The following is an 18,425-nucleotide window of genomic DNA, read 5'->3' as shown; positions in this document are numbered from 1 at the left end:
GAAATGTGATTAAAACAATGAGAATTAATGCCCTTTGGAAATCCAACTACTCTGACTGGGAACTGCAATCAGTTGCAAAAACAACTAAGCAATAAAACTAAGCTGAAGATTGTATAAAAACTTAATGGCCAGAACTTGTAAAACCTAAAGCCAAACTATTACTTTTAATTTGTAGTTCCCGAATAATCCATAATCATCTCAGAAATTTGTTTTTCAACAACTATCATCTGTAGATGATGATGCAGCATGAAAAATGTTCTATCCATTTGCCTTGCAATTTCTGGCCTTGCGCATCTGGCTAAGAAATGGATTTATTAGCGAACGGTTTGATTAATTCTGGACTGCGCTCAGGTATGGAATATGATGGCTGCGATGTGGGTGTGCAGCGATTTACGTCATGGACTGTGGAACAATGCAAATCATCTGTTGATGGACAAGAGCGTGAGCGAGAGAGAGAGAGATATGATAACGAATATAATTTGTATTCGAAAAAACAAAATTATACAATTGAATCATTTCCAAGTTGCATTCTTCAATGCGATTTGTTCAGCAGCATCGATGGAATGAGTTTGCAAACAAAACGAGGAGAGAAATTTCCTCACATCAATCACAGCAACAGGGAAATTATTTGTGCAATATTTTTTTATTTTTTGTTTTAACTTTTAGTTGATGGAGAGCAGAACTTTGATGAATGATGTTCGCTTGATTTTGCATTTCCTAACAATTAGTCATATAGTAATATAGTTAACTGTCGGGTGAGCGGTACTCATAACGTATATATGTACATACATATATGTTTCCTTAGTCAACAGATTCCTATGGTGTGACATCAGAGTCGGGACAAAGGCGAACAATGTGAAAGGGTTCAGCCCTGTAATTATGGGAACGGTTGAAAGCCCTCTTAGATTAGCACATGCCATAAATTCATTTAAGTCTGTCTAATCCCCCCACACAAACACACACACACACACGAACATAACCATAAAGGCACTCATATATTTGCTTAGACATTGCTTACGGATCCGGGATCCGCTTCCCCTGCATATGCAGCAGCATTTTGGCCCTTGAAATTTGCATAGGATGCAGGTTTGAATTTATTTATGATCCTCTCTCGGTCCTTAGTCCTGTCCTCCCTTCTCTGTCCGCCCTCCTCCGTCCAGACATTCGCACGATGCTTGTCTGCATCTTTATCTCGCCCACTGTGTGGCTCCACCTTTGATTGTCTGCTGGGTACATTTTACTAGCTCTCTTTATGCATATTACAACACTTTCCCTACCCAAAAATAGACATCCATATACATATATACATGTACATATGTATTTATGTGCGTCGTCTTCTTCTGCTGCAATCTGCAACATTTTTATAGCACGGCCATTAATTTTGAAACAATGCAAATCAGAGAACTTTTATTGTAAGCAAAATATTGTCTAAAATAGCCGTTGAAAATTTGTACCAAAATAGAACAGAATAGAATTCGCTGCACTAGAATTACTACAGCATTTTGCTTAAAGCTGGGATTCTATAGGAACTTTATGTGAATTTACATATACATATATCTTGGCCATTGTAATTGTCCGCTAAAAGAGCTTGCGTATTATTTTAAAGTGTTTTTTTTTTGAGTATTCCATGCCCCTTTTAATCAATTAAAATACTTTTTTTCTGCAATTCTGCGGTACTTTTTCAACGGAATATTCCTATTTATCTATGACAATATATCAATAAAATGTTATTCTTTTCCCAATTTTTCGTTGGTAGTGTTATTTTTCTGAAATACTCGTATTCAATTGTTTTTGTTTGGAGCTTGGTGGGTGGTCCACTTTATTTATAATTATTTTTCGCGTTCATTCCCGAATTGAATATTGTTTACAGCAAAAAATAGGAACGATTATCTGATTGAATAATCTGGTATTTTTGGCACGAATTTTTTGCAAAAACAGCCGTAAAAATAGTTTACGATTTTCCACAGAAAATGTGTTAAAAATATGTTTGGATTCCTCTCGCATCAAGAGCATCAAAGAGAACCGAAGAATTCATACATTTAAAAGGGATTACCTTTATGTTTAGTTGTTTAATTAATCATAATGTATGGCAAAATCTTTATTTATTTGATCTAATTTGATTTTTGGATGATTTTGCTGGCGTGTGCTGTTTATGGCGTGTGCCAAACAAATTTGTCAAAGCTAAAGTCGAAAATTGGGAGAGCCAGCGCACGCTGAATGACAATATCACTCTCTCTTGCTCTCTCTCTTTCTCCCTCTGTTAGTATTTATTCTTACTGTAGCCGGTCTCTTGCGCCGCGCCGGTGCGCAATGCAGCATGAGAGCATGTCATGACATGTCTGTCTATTCACGTGTGTGTGTGTGTGTGTGTGTGTGTGTGTGTATAAAGTTTGAGGCTTTTGTCGCCTTCTTCATTCTTTCTTTCTTTGCTTTATCTTTCACGTCTGATAGTGCACGAAGAACGAAATTACGAATTACTACAGCGCAGCTGTAGTTAACATATCGACTAAGTGATACCCTCAGCTGTGAACATCCATAATACCTGCCCATAGCTTATCCAACCGATGTCTATGAATTCTTGCAGATCAGTGCATAATGTCCATAGGCACATGAATAAAATATATTTGAAGCTTACCCATTTTTTACAGTGAATTGCAGCGACACATCTGTGTGTAGCCCAATATACCACTGCCAGCCAGCACATGCACAGGGTATGCAAACTGTTTACTGCCCTCTATGGGTGGAGACAGCCAGGCCACCGACTGGGAGTCTGACGCTGGCGTCGACGTCGCTGCCTGGTCATGCAGTCGGGAGGGAGGCCGCCTCTCCGGTTCCTTGGGATCAGTCTGTGGACTGAACTGACGTTTGCCGTGTCGATCGCGGTCCCAAAAATTCTCGGAGCAAAAACTGTTGAACTTTGTGGTGTGCCTTTGTTTGTGGTAAAGTTTCGTTTCGTTCAGAAAACATAACAAATTAAATATATGTAACTGTATTGAATGAGCCGCTTAAAAAATACATACATAAACTTGTGCCCTCAACCGGATAATGCCATAAAAAAGGAGACAATTAAATAATGCTAATTAAGTACAACTACAAACAAATTGATTTAACGAATTAAGTGCTATTTAACATAAACAGAAAACAGGAAAAAACGCAGTTGGTATTGAAAGTCGCATAATTGATTCATTAATGCATATTCAGCAGAAATATTTATGAATATTCCCCCGCCCAGCCAGTGTAAAGCAAAGCCCATTAAGACCCGGGACCCCATTGCTGGTAGCAACAAAAAGAAGAGCTGAACTAGTTGCCATTTCAATTTATGAATAATATTTAGCTAACTATACATGCAAACAAACATATTTAAATCAGCTTTTTGTGTGCGCAAATTGGTTTAAGAGTCCGGAAAAGAGAGCGAGAGCGGGCGAGCGGGTGAGCGGGTGTCTTTGTTTGAACAATTGAGTGGCAAAAGCCGACAGCTGATTTCACGTATCTTCGCTCTCTTAAATATCACCAGTTGTTGTCTCTTAAGAAAAGAATTTCATACATATGCATGTTCAAATAAATATGCTCTCCCACTGCTTGTTCCTTTTTTGTACCCTTCCAGAGGGTCCCAGGGGGGGAGGCATTTCCGGTATTAATATTTCTTATTTCTTATCAGCATGAATTTGCTTCTTTACTGGGCAGCACATACATGTAAATATGAACCAAATTAAAATACAAAAGTAGGGTAATGGTCCGCTAACTTCTTGAGATCTTTTGACATAGATGCAACATAGCCTTGAACTTTAATTGACCAAAACACACGAGTATACATAAAATAAGATGGAACACAAACATTTTGGTTTGTTTACTGATTCTGGACTGAATTCTATTTGTGGCAACCACACCATATGGATAGACTTGGCTAGCTAAATATTTTCTTTCAACAGGCAATCCCAAAATTAAAACATCAGCAAAAGCAAAAGCAAAAGCTTCCTTTGGTATACAAATTTCTCCGTCTTCTTATAAATTTTGGTAGCAAATGAAAAATGAAAATTGAAATTACGAAATATTTTATTTATGACTTGGATTTGCTTACTTAATTGGTCAGGGAGTCCATAAATAGGGGGCGATAAAATGATTTCGGAAGGTTCTGACGCATGAAATACGAGGATGATGTGGTGACTTTTTGTCGATAAAGATCGATCAAACGTGCTAATTTTATGGGGGCTATATGCCTGACACATACATATTCTATAGTTCTAACCGATTAATGATAGATTGTTGGGGTCATTTTTTACACAACCCCATTAAAATACCTCATCGATGCGGCAATACTCGTACCATTACCAGTAATGGAATTTGCTTCCTTTGATAAGTTAAAATTGGAATGAGTGACTAAGCCGAGCCCCCGTTCAAGCATTCGATTCAATGATTCGGATCCGTTGTGGCCGAATAAATATTCATACGAATGCTGTCATTGAAGAACTTCGACTCAAATGAATGGACACTCGCATTGAAATCAGTTGCGTTCTATGGGAGTTGATTAGCTACAAATAGTTGCAATGTAATCGGCTTCATAGTGAAAACTCACCGAATCCGAATGAGCGCTGGCGCGATAGTCGTTCTCGGCCTTCAAGTAGGCGCACAAACTCTGATTGACTTCAGATGGGTTCTTCGTCTTGAAATGCTGGTCAATGTCTGCCGTATAGATCACCGGCCGCTGGCTGGAGTCCTGTCTTGCCGACCGATCCTTGGACCGAGTTCTGTCCTGTGCGGATCTTTCCGCCTGGCTGAAGCTTTCCTTAGTGCCATAATTATTGCGAATCTCCTCCCGCTCATACTCGATGCGCATCTTGATGGCCTCCAGCATGCTGATGGGATCGACGAGGCCCAGCTTCTCCGGCAGCACGCCGGCGAAGGCGATCTCATAGGCATAATCGTTGAAGTTCTCGCGCCCATTGAGTGTCTGCTGTATGACATCGTTGCAACAGCTCTCCTTGACCATGGCCTGGAAGTACAGTTCTCTGGTGCGCACGGCAAACCCTTCCTCTGCTGTGCTATTAGCGGGCGGGCAAAAGCAAGTCTGCTGAAGAAGGTAAGGCTCGCAATAAATTGAAGAAAACTCTAGAGACATATCTTACATCCGAACCGGATCGATCGGTATAGTCGATCGTCTGGGTAAAGTCCATGGTCGGCTCCTTACCGCCATATGGCACTGGCTGTGGGTGCGGTGCACTGCGTGCATACGACCTGTTGCCCTGACCGCGCGATTGATTGTTGTACCGCAGTGTCACTGTTGCATCGGCATTGAATCTGTCCGAATGCATGCCGTATGACTGTTCGGTTGTCTGTGGTGCTGGTTGTCCGCCTTGGCTGGTATTCTGTGCTGGTTGCGCACTCCCTTTGTATGGCGTACTCTGCGCCTGTGGTGTGCTCAGGTCTCCCTGACCACTGGCTGGACCGCCGTACATCTGATGCGTGGACTCTGATTCAACGCTCCGATAGAATGAACCTTGATTCGTGGGGCACAATTCATTCCTACAGCAGGGTGGCGCCTGGTTGGGCGACTGGTTCATGCTGCGCTGCTCCATGGGCGACTGGTTCATGCTGCGCTGCTCCAAGGGCGACTGGTTCATGCTGCGCTGCTCCATGGGCGAAGCCGTCTGATAGCGCGACGTCTGATTCATACGCTGAACACCTCCAAATGTTATATCCGACTGCTGTGCTTGCCTCTGTGCTGGCGTCGCTGGCTGGTCAAAAGGTTCAACGTCCTTGAAGATATCCTCAGACTGTTTTGGGCGGGCATTTAGTAGAGTAGATGAATCTGGTCCCAACTCGACCGGGAATCTCTCACTTACCTGTGGAGGACTCTGCTGCAGCTGTATTCTCGCGGTTTGAGACCTTTGCAGCGCCGGACAATGCGACTCACAAAGCGACGGCTGGCTAGGTGGCAACGGTGCACCCAGATATGGACTCTGACTCTGCTGCGCTTGCGACCTCTGGGGCGGTAGTGGCGGCTGATACTGGGCGGGGAGGGATGCTTGGATTAGGAGCTCCTAAATCGTTGCATCAATGCTCACTTACATGCTGGCTGGTCTGCTGAGATCGGTCCCCATAAAAAGGGGCATTCACGGACGATGGCAGCTGCTGGAAGCTCGTCTCATTCTGTACGGAGGTGCCACAGCTCATCTGTTCGCCTCGAGGAAGCTCAGCCGAAGTTTGCATTGACTAGGGGGCAATGTGGCGGGGGAATACAAGGCGGAATGGCACTTATTACAGCACTTACCATTTGCCCGAGAGCCGCTGGGCTGCGCATGGACTGCGGCTGTGACCGTGACGGCGGCAGGCGGCTGCAGCTTCCAAGGCAAGTCGGCACACAGGCTTCCCAGGAAACATCTCTACCCACCGTCGTGCAACTGGCATCGGGCTTTTATCGGAATCGGAATGGGAATAAAATTGAAAGTGATACAAAATTCAGCAGCTTGCACACTTCGCACACTTACAAATCTTTCGCTGTTCTCGTGGCTTCTCAAGGGAAAATTTGCCTGCTGTTCTCGCTGCTGCTGCGACTGGTTCATGGTGTTTCGACTGCACTGTGCCGTACATGTCTGTATGCAACTGCGTTCGGGCTTCATTGGGAAAACAATTAAAATCAAAATAAAAATGATCAAGGCATAAATTACCTGCTGCTGCTGCGGTGTACCGCGGCCCGACTGGTTCATGGTGTTTCGACTGCACTGTGCCGTACACGTCTGTATGCAACTGCGTTCGGGCTTCTTTGGGAAAACAATTAAAATCAAAATAAAAACGAGAAGGAACGTGTGAGTCGCTTCTGGGGACGCGACTCTACTTATACCCGTACTCAGTCAGTATATACATTTTTGAGCTTATGATTTTTAAGAATTTTAGAAAAAAAAAAAAATTTTACATTTTACATTTTAAATTTTTTTGCTACATATGCTATCTACATCTAGATATACAATGTATATTCTACATCTAACATGTAGATTGTACATGTTCCAATTAGATTCTACATCTCCTCCGCTAGGGGTTGCTCGCGCACTGAACGCGGCAGAGTGTGCGAGCGAGAAGGAAAATGAGTTGCGTTGTTGTTGGCAGGAGGGGGCAGGGGAAGCAACAGAAAATTAATTTCTTCATTCTGGCTATAATTATGATCCGATCTAGTTCAGATTTGGCAATCTGGTAGATATGGGCATTCTCTACGATACTCTACGATTTTTAGTTTTATCGTATCTTCAAAAGTGTGCCTGCCACAGATTTTCGTTCTTTGTGGGGGCGGAAGAGGGCGGGGCGAAATTTTGAAATACACTTGTATCAGTGTGATATCACATGAGTCTGGAAACCAAATTTGGTTGCCCTAACTCTTATAGTCTCTGAGATCCAGGCGCTCAACAAGACGGACGGACGGACGGACGGACGGACAGACAGACATGGCTATATCGACTCGGCTATTGATGCTGATCAAGAATATATATACTTTATGGGGTCGGAAAACTTTCCTTCTCTGCGTTACACACATCCACTTTTACCACAAATCTAATATACCCCTTAACTCTTTTTTGAGTACGGGTATAAAAAATGATCAAGGCATAAATTACCTGCTCTGCACTCCGTGCTGGCTCTGGCTGCTGTGGGCGACGGCAAAGGGCGCGATTGCAGTGTGGCTTACAGCGCTCCCGGCAATCCACTGGACCTATTTTCGTGCTATTCAGTTCGGGTTCCTATCGGCACATAATTCGTAAATTCAGCAAAAACTTTGGCACCTTTCCACACTTACAAATCGCATGTCGCATGTCACATCGTTGTGCATCAAAGGAAAAGTTGTCTGCTGCTGCTGATGCTGCTGCTGCCTCGGAGTATCAATGGACTCGGGATACTGTACCGACTGATCCATGGTGTTTCGACTGCACTCTTCCTTACAGTTTTCCCTGCAAACGTCCGAACCGATATTCATGCTATTCACATCAAATTCCTATGGAAAGATTCGATTCAGTAAAAGTTCAACAGCTCCGCTCCGCTCTGTTCCACACTTCACACACTTACATATCTTTCGCTGTTCACATCGTTGTGCAGCAGGGGATAATTTGGCTGCTGCTGCTGCTGCTGATGCGGGGGAGTTCCAAAGGACTCTGCAGCCCGCACTGGCTGTGGCTGTGGCTGTGGCTGCTGTGGTCGGCCACATGAGGCCACATAATTGCACTGCGGCTTGCAGCGCTCCCGGCAATTCAATGGACGCATGTTCGTGCTATTGAGATCGCGCCCCTAGTGGAACATAATTGCGTGATTAATCATTAGTTCAGCAGCCTGCACAGTTTCACACTTACAAATCTGTCGCTGGACTCATCGTTGTGCATCAAGGGATAAGTCGACTGTGGCTGCTGCTGCTGCTGCTGCTGCTGTTGCTGCTGCTGCTGCTGCTGCTGCTGCTGCTGCGGCTTCGGGGTACCAAAAGACTCTGGACTGCTTCGACTGCACTGTCCCTTACAGGTTTGCTTGCAATCCATTGCACCAATTTTCGTGCTATTGAGATCGGGTTTCTATCGGCAGACAATTCGTCAAATCATCAAAATTTAAGCCCTTTCTGCAGCACTTTACACTCACAAAGCTGTCGAAGGACTCATCGTTCTCCAAGGGGGGAAAATTGCCCTGATACTGCTGCTTAGGCTGCTTTGGCGGGGAACCAAAAGACGCTGGCACCCCGGCCGACTGGGGTGACTGGTTCATGTTGCTGATGTTGCACTCTCCCCAACAGGCTTCCCGGCAAACCCGAGGAGCCAGCTGCGTGCTATTGAGATCGGGTTCCTAACGGCAGACAATTCATCAAAATTTAAGCACTTTCTGCAGCAGTTTACACTCACAAATCTGCTGTGGGAGTCATCGTTGAACAACAAGGGAGGCAGTTGCTGTTGTTGTGGCTGCTGTTGCTGCTGCTGCTGCTGCTCCCTCTGCTGCCACTCACCGTAGTTCATGCCAACACCTGAACTTTCATTCATGTTGGCATTGGCATTGGGATTGGGTTGGGTATAGGCAGTGCAGGTTTTCGGGCACTTTAGGCGATTATTGGAGAGGGTAATTGGAGCCGTAGCACTCGCAAGTTCTGTAGATAATCCCATGGATACTCACACTTCGAGGCTGCGGCTGACTGTGCTGGCTGAGGGGTAAATGTGCGGCTTGGGTTGTGCGTTGTATCTCCAAGCTAAACGATTGCACGGCCTGCAGAAAACGGGGTCGGCTGTCACGGACATTCGCATGCTCTGACGTGTCCTTGGTGTCCCTCGGGGCCAGATTGAACCTTTGTGGCGACACGTTGCTGCTGTAGGACTTTGGATGGCAAAGAACAGATCAGATCGGACCACGTCCAAGAACCTGCTGACTGAGACTCACTCTGGGCCTGGGGCCATTCTGCATGGGGCGGCTCTGTGTGCTCTGAGGCCTACGATTGGGCAGCTGACAGCGCTTGCAGCAAGCCTTCAGTTCAATGTTGGAGCTGGACCGCATAGTGGATCGACAGTTGCGCATGCAATCAGTCTCTGCGATATTGTTGCTATGGCCAGGGCAGGGGTTGTCCGCCTCGGGCCTGGTCGATTGCTGCTCGTTCGGTTTCAGCTCGTTTCCCAGAAAGCGACTGAATGCCGAGAACAGCTCATCGGGCAGCAGCACAGAGTTTCTGAGAGTTCAGTTTGGGAGACAGAACCATGAACAATCCTCCGCAGAGGCCCCCCTCTACTTACACAGCGTCGTTTGCACCAGAGAACAGCTTGAGGTAATTGTTTTGATCGTTCGGGGGGGAATATTCAAATATTTTTGCATATAGTGTGGGCTATAGGCTATGTGTAGGTGTAGTTGTAGTGTAAATATGTTGCATTAATTAATTTAACCGCTGCAAACCGAAAGAAAACATTTTATCAATAATTACTAGGAATTTTAATTTGATTTTTTGCTGTTCAAATGCTTTGTATACAGACAGAAAAATCTGAGCTTAAATGAGCGAAAATTTTGTGATATTTATATGGGTAAATAAGCTGGAGTATCCATATCCAATAGTTAATCCTCAAAGCAATTGCTGGCATTTGCCTTAGGTATAGTTAATTGCTTATAAATAATAATATAATTATGCCAAAGATTTTTTGAGCATTTATTTATACACTTAAAGACGTTTTAATGGCACTACTACGAGTATTACTTATTTTGTGGATATTTTAAATACTTAAACAGGATGTAGAACACTTCTAAGTACAGAGAATGAAAGCAAGGACATTCAGTTTGCTGTCCCTGGGCCATCCGGTGCCTCAGCTCTGGCATCTAACCGGTGCCCGCTTCCGTTGTTCATTAGACAAGTGCTGCAATTCCAACGCGACAAAGGCCAAATCGTTTGTCTGCGCTGCATCCGCATCCGCATCAGCATCCGGTCTTGTATCTGGATCCAGATCCGTGTGCGGTGTCCGTGTAGCTGTCATCCTGGGGCAGGCATCATGCCAAACGGAAACCTGCTGCTTTGCTGCTCCCTCAGCAGTGACAGGAACGTGGGCGTGGCATGCACATTACGCGTGAAATCCAATTCACGCAAACTGTCCGCCTGGCCGGCGAGGAAGGGCAGCAGGGCGTGCGCCACTCGCGGCTGCTGTGGCAGCCACTTGATGCTGCCATCCGCAACATCAAAGTGCACCGTCAGCTGCGAGTGCCAAGCGAAGCGATGCAGACGGAAGGTGTCCCCCGGGCCCGCCGCCGCCATGAGACGCAAGAGGCTCGCATCGAGCTGGCACTGCAAACGGAGACCCACAATGTGGCAGGCTCTCCTGTGCTGCAGTGCCTGCAGGCACGCCGCGATGGTGGCGCCGGCATTTGCTTTGTCATCGTCCGTGTGCCCGTGGCAGAGGAAACCCGTCAGGCGGCGCAGTCGGGGCAGTTGGAACAACTGCGTGGCCGTGGCACGCACCAGGCACGCCGGCAGCTTCAGCGACTCCAATGTCGCTCCATACTTGATGGCCGTCCAGGAGCGGGGGCAGCTCCAGCCGGGCTGCAGCTCAAACTGCCGCAGGTGCCGCAGCTGTCCGAAGAGCAGGTGGAGATCCGCCGGGGTTATGCCTTCGCCCAGACCCAGCTGCAGGTGCACCAAGTTGGGGCAGACAGCCGGCAATCGATGCAGCAGCCAGGCGCCGCTCTCCACAAAGCTCAGCCACTGCATGTGCCGGTGGACGCACTTCCGTTTCCGGTCATACAGCCACTGGCGACAGCCATCGCTGCTGCCATTCAGGTTGAGCAGCGCCCTCGTCCGGGCACTCAGCAGCTGCAGCAGTTGACTCTGCTCTTTGGCACTCAGACGGCTGCTTAATTGCTGCTGCTGCCAGTCAAAGTGCTGGGCATATTTGCGCCTCCAGATCCGCAGCACCAGCTCGGCCAGGCGCTCGTCCTGCAGCTGCAGCAGACTCCACTGGTCGCCCATCGACAGCCGTTCGCATATCAGCAGCAGGCAGTCGTCGTTGAGTTCGGTGAGTGTTGGGCTGACTCCTCGGCGAGCCCGAGCCTCTTCTTCGCTGCTGAATAGTATCTGTCTGCTGCTGCTCAGTCGCATTCTGAAGCTACTTTCCTCGCTGAGTCGACTCTTCGCACTGCGAGGAGCGGGGCGGAAACGCGTGTCATGTCTGTGTCTGCCGCCACCGCTGTCTGTGTCTCTGCCACCCTTGTCGTGAATCAGTGTGTCGGCCCTGCAATCGCAGCTGTGTCGCCGCCCGCCCATCTGGGTTGCAGTGCGTGCGAGGCGACACCACCAACAGCAGAAACATGCCGCACACACATGGACACGCACACGGGAATCATCCACTTTCCACTTTCCACTCTCCACTTCCCACTCGTGATTGTGCAGATCTTGCGGCAAACAGAGTGCACAGCACAGTGGAACGAACTATTGCTTTGTTTTCTTTATTTTTGTCTTACATATTTTAATCTTTTTAAGTGCAAAAGGCAGCCACAAACATTACTAATTAGTGCGGTTATTAGCTTCAGTCCCATTGCACTTTTATTCCCCCATTTCGCGCCACTGTTTGCCGCCCGCTGAGTGCCCTGACACTGGCAGGAGAGTATCTCCTCTCCTTGTCTACTGCTGGTGGTGGTGGCGACACCGATTCGAACATAAGTGCAACCCCTCGCTGACAAAGGCGATACCAGGCTTTACATATCCACACTGCCTCTACCTCTCTCTGCCTCACTGTCTCTCTGCCTCACTGTCTCACTGCCTCACTGTCTCTCTGCCTCTCTCTCTCTCTGAGATAGTCTCTTGTCGGTATTTTCAATACCCTGCCCGATAACTGCAACGCCAAGGCCAAGCTGGCTCTGTGGGCGGCACAGGCGTTAGGGTCCAACTATTTCGCGTGGAGTGGAGCCAAAGAAATCTCGATGGATCGCTGGCCAGCAGCGTTTATCTGCGCTGTCGTGTGGGGGGACCCACTGATAAGGCAAAGCTTCGGACCCCACCCCCCACTGTGTTCCTTGTTGTATCAGCAAAGTGCTCGCTGAGTTGTGAGTCACAGCAGATATCTGTCATTCGGTTTTGGATTAATACCCTTTTGGAGCAAACGAAACAAAGTTTCAGCAAAATTTAAGCCAAAATTGAAAGTTTAAATGGCCAGCAAAGGATTATCGCAGAGTCAGGGCAATGGCCGTGCCAGTGCCACTCCCCTGCCGGCGAGAGTGATCCGGCTGGACGTTGCGGGCCACTTGAATGGCAGCCCACAGCTCAGCCGCAGCACACTCAAGTACGACACCGTTTGCCTGAACGTTGCCATTTCGCTGGCCCTGTTTGCCACATGCAGCATGATGGTGGTGGCTGCGATGCTCTGGCTGGCGCCGCTCAAAGACTTCCAGGCCACGCCCGCGGAGCTGATGGCCCGCAAGCATCGCAGCATTGTGGCCAAGGAGCAACGGCTGCGGCTGGGTGGCAAGCTGCATCTGAGTCCCCTCGAGGAGGTGGCCAATGCGCGGCTGCTCGAGCAGCTGGACGCGGAGGTGCAACGCCTGTGGGTGAACTACTCGATGAACACGCCGCCGTTCCTCAGGCACCACAAGATCAGTGAGACGGATCTGTACGGGATGCTGAGGAGCATGCCCAAGGGCGGGCTGCTGCACATCCACGACGCTGGCATGATGCAACTGGACGTTCTCATCGAGCTGTCGTACCGCGACGACCTGTGGGTCTGTGTCGGCCTGGATAACGTCTTCGAGAACTTTCGCATCTCCAGCGTCTATCCCCACATGCCGCCGCCGTCGTCGGACGACGCCAACTGCATCTGGATGCTGATGAGCAACTTCCACACGTTCGAGTGGCACGACCGCTACGAGCAGCAGCTGCGCGATAGCTTCACCATCCGGGAGGGCGGCTACAAGAACGCGTCAGAGATGGCACGTCACATGCGGCGCAGCCAACGCCTCATCCACGGCCTGGTCACGTTCCACACGCTCTGGTCGAGCTTCCTGTTCCGCATGCTCGAGGATTTCCACAAGGATGGCGTGCAGTATGTGGAGCTGCGCTCCTCCCTGCCACTTGTGAGTGAAGCAACCCACGGCAACCCATCGGTAGTTCTCCCTATCCTCAGCCTTCTCCCCCAGTTGTACGACCTGAAGGGCACCAACTTCACCATTCTGGACACCGTCAATGCGATCGTTACCATCACGCGCCTGTTCAAGTCCACCTACGGCAGCTTCATTGGCGTCAAGCTCATCTATGCGCCGGCCAGGGACCGCAACGACAGCCACATGGATCAGTACGTGGCAAATGCCCGCCTGCTGAAGGTCCGTTACGGTGTCACCGTGTTGATTGGTCAGCCCTCTCTAATCTAGCCCTCTTCTGCCTACCCTGCCCGCATCAGAGCCATTTTCCCGATCTGTTTGCGGGCCTCGATCTGAACACCTTCGGGGACGAGTGCCAGCTGCCGGGACTGGGCGAGGCCACACAGCTGCTGCACATTGGCAAGGATATCGACTTTTACTTCCGGGCGGGCGAGTCCCGCTGCCCGGACATGACCAAGCCGCATGCGAATCTCATCGATGCCATGCTGCTGGGCAGCAAGCGGATCGGGCATGCCCTCAATCTGCCCCTGCATCCGGACATCCTGCGCACCATGCGCCACATGCAGGTCGCCGTCGAGGTGTGTCCGCTCTCCAATCATTATTTGCAGTATGTGCAAGATTTCCGCCAGCATCCGGCTGCGTATTTGCTGGCCGCCGGCTATCCCATTGTCCTGGGCTCCGATTATCCACGTTTCTGGAACGCAGCGCCCCTCACCGACGACTTCTATGTGGCCTTTGTGGGCATTGTCATTGGGGAGGGCAATCTGCGGCTGCTCAAGCAGCTGGCCCTCAACTCCTTCCTGTACAGCTCCCTGAGCTGCGCGGAGCGCACGGCGGCCATTGACCAGTGGAGTTGCAGCTGGAACAACTGGATCACAGAGTTTGTCAACCAGACGCTGACATTGTGACAAAAAGAAATTACCCCGTGATCCATGGCGAGGGGGAACATGACGTGTGTTGGGTGTTGGCCTTGGGCTTTGGGCTTTGTGCTTTTGGCTTGATTATTAAATTTGCTCAGCTCAGTGAGCTCAGAGGCTATTCAATTAATGCAAGCAAGGAAACTTCTTTCACAGGAGTAGCGCTCTATAACTGTGTTTCTCACTGTGCAGTAGGACTGTACAGTGCTGCATAATTTTCATCGAAATCTCCCTGTTTGGTGGTCCGTCGAACATAGTCAGTGGTGCAGCAGTAGACTAAATCTCTTATCTATTATAATAGTCAACACGAGAATTAGGCTGTGGCTAAAAATATAGATTCTTATAGATTTCGGGGTTTAAAAATAATAACAAAAATTATTGTTCGTCATTTATACTGTCCACTGGTGCCCACTGCAGCCGCCTATGCAGCCGTTCTCTTTTGCCTCTGCCATCGCCTCTCCTTTGCTTTGCCATCGCTCTCTCTATCTGTCGCTCTATCGCTCTCTCGCTCGTATTAGGGCACGGGCAATTTCTGCGCGCCTGCTCTTGAAGTCAGTCTGGACCTAGCACTCACTTCTGGCATATCGTAGACCTGATCTTCAAACCGACACAGCCTTGAACCGGCCCCGCGTCTTCAGTCGACCCCGTCTGGAATGGATCAATTGACCCATCGTAAACTAGCCATCAAATCTATTACCTCTCGCTATTTTTGGATACTACATACATACATAATATACTACACTACACTAACCTGTGACACTCCCCATTCAATCTTCAGTTGAGACATTCAGTAATTCTTTATTTTGTATTTATTATTTTTTTTCTTTTTTTTCTTTGATTAGTTGAGTCAGTCAGTGAGTCGTTGAGTGGCTGAGTCGCATGTGCAGGACGCACTCTCGTAGATTGGTTTCTTTCCGTGTTTCGAATCGTATCTCTAACACTCCTTTTTGAGGTTATGTTTTTGCCGACGGCGCAGCTGTTTTTTTTCCAACAATACAGTTACAGTACGAATTACTGGATTTATGCTTTGCTCTCTTTTGTTTTTGTTTTATATTTAATTTTATATTTTCAGTAGGGTAGCCCTCAGGTTTCCTCTTTTTGGGAAGCAAAGTGCCAGTGTTGCACAATTAGTGCTGCACAACGTTGCTTTTGCTTTTGTGTGTGTTTTAAATGAGTTCTTTGAACTAAAAAGAGTTTGGAAAAGGGTATCTTAAAGCCCTCCATCTGGTGCTGGTGCCTTGCCTTGCACTTGGCGGAGGCTCGCGTGTTTTCCGGCTCCATAAACTCAAAGCACTCGCACTCGAATGTCAGGGCCAGGGCTGCATAGCTACGAGTATACATAGTTACACATACGCCAATGTAGTTATGCAATCTTATCTGTGGTCCCTCGTAAATCAAGATGCCTGCCTGCCTGATTGGCTGCCCAGATTAAGCCCCCAGAGTCCCGGTTACCAACCCGCTGGGAAGTGGCTTCTCACTCGCTCCGCTGCTCGCCTTCCTCTCCATCGTTATGCTTATCGTTTGTGAAATCCGGTCGAACGCGTGTTAAATCAAAGATAATGCCAACTACGGAATCATTTCAGATAGCGGTGGGGGCATCGAAACCGAAACCGAAACCGAAATCGGAGCTTCTTGAGTGCCACCAGACATCAGTCGAAGCACGGACCTACTGGGGATCAGACCAACCATTAGAATGCCTCGTCCAAGCCAATGCAATCTTATCGCAGTGCTCGCCGTGGGCCTCTGCCTGTGCGTCTGCCCAGCTGCGGTTGAGTCGCGCACGCGGAACAAGAACGTGGACGAGAGGCGGCTGATGTCGCTGTACGGCAACAATCCGCACGTGGAGCCGCTGCTGGGCAGAAGTCGACCCACGCCGGACACCTACAAGACGCTGCGCAACGCCTTCTTCCGCTACGAGGAGTCCCGCTCCCTGGGCTACGACCTGGAGCTGACGGCTCGCGAGCTCCAAGCCAATGATACCATCATGGCAGCCAAGCTGCACGAGTACACCGAGGGACTGCTCACGCCGCATCTGTTCAAGCCCTCGCAGCACATCTTCGATGTACTCGACGGCGTCCGCGACACTCAGCTCTTCCACTTGCTCAAGAAGATGCCCAAGGGCGCGGTGCTGCACGCCCACGACACCGCTCTCTGCAGCACGGAGTCCATCATTGCGCTCACCTACTACGACAGCCTGTGGGCCTGTCTGCAGAGGGACGACCTCGACTTTTCCGTGCTACGATTCGCCAAGGAACAGCCGCAGGCGCTGGACAACTGCGACTGGTCGCTGCTGGCCGAAGTGCGACAGAGGTACGGGCGGGAGAAGGTGGACGAGTATCTGGCGGAGCATCTGACGCTGTATCCCACCAAGAAGTTCGAGGACAACAACGCCGCCTGGGCGACCTTCATGGACATCTTTGGGCTGCTCGACGGCCTGGTGATGTATGCCCCCGCCTGGGGCGACTACTACTACAACGCCCTGCAGGAGTTCTACGACGACGGAGTGCAGTACCTGGAGTTCAGATCGCTGGTGCCAACGGTGGGTGGGCTGCTCCCCCATAACTTCCGCAAAATAATCCTCGAATCTCTTGCATTTTACTTGCAGCTGTATGATCTGGAGGGCACTGTCTACACGCCCCTGGACACGGTGAGGATCTATGTGGAGACGCTGGATAAGTTCAAGCGGGACCATCCCGACTTTATTGGCTCGCGGATGATCTATGCGCCGCTGCGTAACACCAATCCCGAGGGCGTGCTCGGCTACATTGAGACCCTGAAGCAGATCAAGGTGAGTACTCGGCTGGATCCGTGCCTGGATTGATCTTTAATCTTTGCTTCATTGATAGGCCCAATATCCGGACTTTATAGCCGGCTTCGATCTGGTGGGACAGGAGGAGCTGGGGCGTCCGCTCAGCGAGTTTATCGATCAGCTGCTGGAGATTCCCGACGACATTGACTTCTACTTCCATGCGGGCGAGACGAACTGGTTTGGCTCCTCTGTCGATGAGAATCTGATCGATGCCATTCTTCTGGGCACGAAGCGCATTGGGCATGGCTTTGGCCTGGTCAAGCATCCGGTGGTGCTCGACATGCTCAAGAAGCTGAACGTGGCCATCGAGGTGAATCCCATTTCGAATCAGGTGCTGCAGCTGATCACCGACTTCCGGAATCATCCGTGTGCGCACTTCTTCGCCGACGGCTATCCCGTGGTGATCTCCTCGGACGATCCGTCCTTCTGGAAGGCCACGCCCCTGACGCACGACTTTTACATCGCCTTCCTGGGCATTGCCTCGCAGCACGCCGATCTGCGGCTGCTCAAGAAGCTGGCCCTCAACTCCATCCAGTACAGCTCGCTGCCGACGGAGCAGCAGTTCGAGGCCCTGGAGAAGTGGCAGGCCAAGTGGGATCAGTTCATTGCGGATGTCAATGAGGAGTCGCCGAATCGTGGCTCAGCCAGTCAGCACCTGGATTGACTAGCACGGGTGGTGACAGCGTTCCTGGTCGCCGTGTTCTCCCTGCTGAGCTCTGGCCTGCGACGCTAGTCGGTCCCATATCCCCCTGCATCTGCATTCGCATCTACATTTGCATCCCATCTGCGCGCCATGTCCATACTCAATATATATCCCATATGCCAGTTTTGTTGTAAGCTAATTGTTATGGATTAGTCTTTAGTTAGACTTAAGCCCGTTCTATGTTCTATATCTCTCTCTCTCTCTCTCTCTGTCTCCATTAACCCACTCTGTGTCCAACATACTCGAACCAAAGAGATTGTGTGTGCTTTGAGGGTTCCTCCCTGTCGCCGGCAAAGGCAAAGGCAAAGGCACAGCAAACTATCGCAATAAAGAACTTTTGCTAGAACGAGAAGCTAGACCAGCGACTAGAGTCCATGGAATTTATGTTGCCAGCTCAAACGCAGAAAGGCTGAGCAATAATCCTAATGAG

At 49.1% G+C, this 18,425-nt stretch overlaps 4 protein-coding genes across 7 annotated transcripts; 2 read left to right on the top strand and 2 right to left on the bottom strand.

Annotated features, from left to right (window-relative positions):
* Positions 1–2,833: 2,833 nt before the first annotated feature.
* LOC111077232 (adenosine deaminase 2-A) lies at positions 2,834–18,346 on the top strand. The gene is made up of 4 exons (XM_022371423.2): positions 2,834–2,939; positions 16,067–17,022; positions 17,089–17,271; positions 17,330–18,346. Exons 2-4 carry the CDS (start codon positions 16,177–16,179, stop codon positions 17,954–17,956), a joined length of 1,656 nt encoding a protein of 551 aa, XP_022227115.2. The 5' UTR covers positions 2,834–2,939; positions 16,067–16,176; the 3' UTR covers positions 17,957–18,346.
* On the bottom strand, positions 4,034–9,995 carry LOC111077229 (mediator of RNA polymerase II transcription subunit 12). Of its 4 annotated transcripts, XM_041591867.1 has the most exons (16): positions 9,735–9,992; positions 9,388–9,670; positions 9,127–9,324; positions 8,862–9,050; positions 8,605–8,805; positions 8,328–8,540; positions 8,047–8,265; positions 7,781–7,975; positions 7,602–7,724; positions 6,486–6,611; positions 6,269–6,409; positions 6,067–6,210; positions 5,841–6,005; positions 5,124–5,771; positions 4,574–5,068; positions 4,035–4,512 (listed from the first exon to the last, which is right to left on the bottom strand). In XM_041591867.1, exons 2-16 carry the CDS (start codon positions 9,520–9,522, stop codon positions 4,408–4,410), a joined length of 3,297 nt encoding a protein of 1,098 aa, XP_041447801.1. In that variant the 5' UTR covers positions 9,523–9,670; positions 9,735–9,992; the 3' UTR covers positions 4,035–4,407. The 4 variants fall into 4 exon arrangements, with proteins under 4 accessions (XP_041447805.1, XP_041447801.1, XP_041447797.1 ...); XM_041591871.1 differs by having other exon boundaries at positions 4,034–4,529; positions 9,388–9,995; XM_041591863.1 differs by having other exon boundaries at positions 9,388–9,992.
* LOC111077237 lies at positions 10,149–11,755 on the bottom strand. The gene is made up of 2 exons (XM_041591875.1): positions 10,503–11,755; positions 10,149–10,470 (listed from the first exon to the last, which is right to left on the bottom strand). The coding sequence occupies exons 1-2, from the start codon at positions 11,738–11,740 to the stop codon at positions 10,293–10,295; spliced, it is 1,416 nt and encodes a 471-aa protein (XP_041447809.1). The 5' UTR covers positions 11,741–11,755; the 3' UTR covers positions 10,149–10,292.
* Positions 12,536–14,552, top strand: LOC111077231 (adenosine deaminase 2). Its single transcript, XM_022371422.2, has 3 exons — positions 12,536–13,542; positions 13,606–13,788; positions 13,866–14,552. The coding sequence occupies exons 1-3, from the start codon at positions 12,622–12,624 to the stop codon at positions 14,472–14,474; spliced, it is 1,713 nt and encodes a 570-aa protein (XP_022227114.2). The 5' UTR covers positions 12,536–12,621; the 3' UTR covers positions 14,475–14,552.
* Positions 18,347–18,425: the final 79 nt, after the last annotated feature.

Source organism: Drosophila obscura, unplaced genomic scaffold (assembly GCF_018151105.1).
Source record: "Drosophila obscura isolate BZ-5 IFL unplaced genomic scaffold, ASM1815110v1 contig_1, whole genome shotgun sequence".
Classification (NCBI taxonomy): Eukaryota; Metazoa; Arthropoda; class Insecta; order Diptera; family Drosophilidae; genus Drosophila; species Drosophila obscura.
This window is presented reverse-complemented; position numbering and strand designations above follow the sequence as displayed.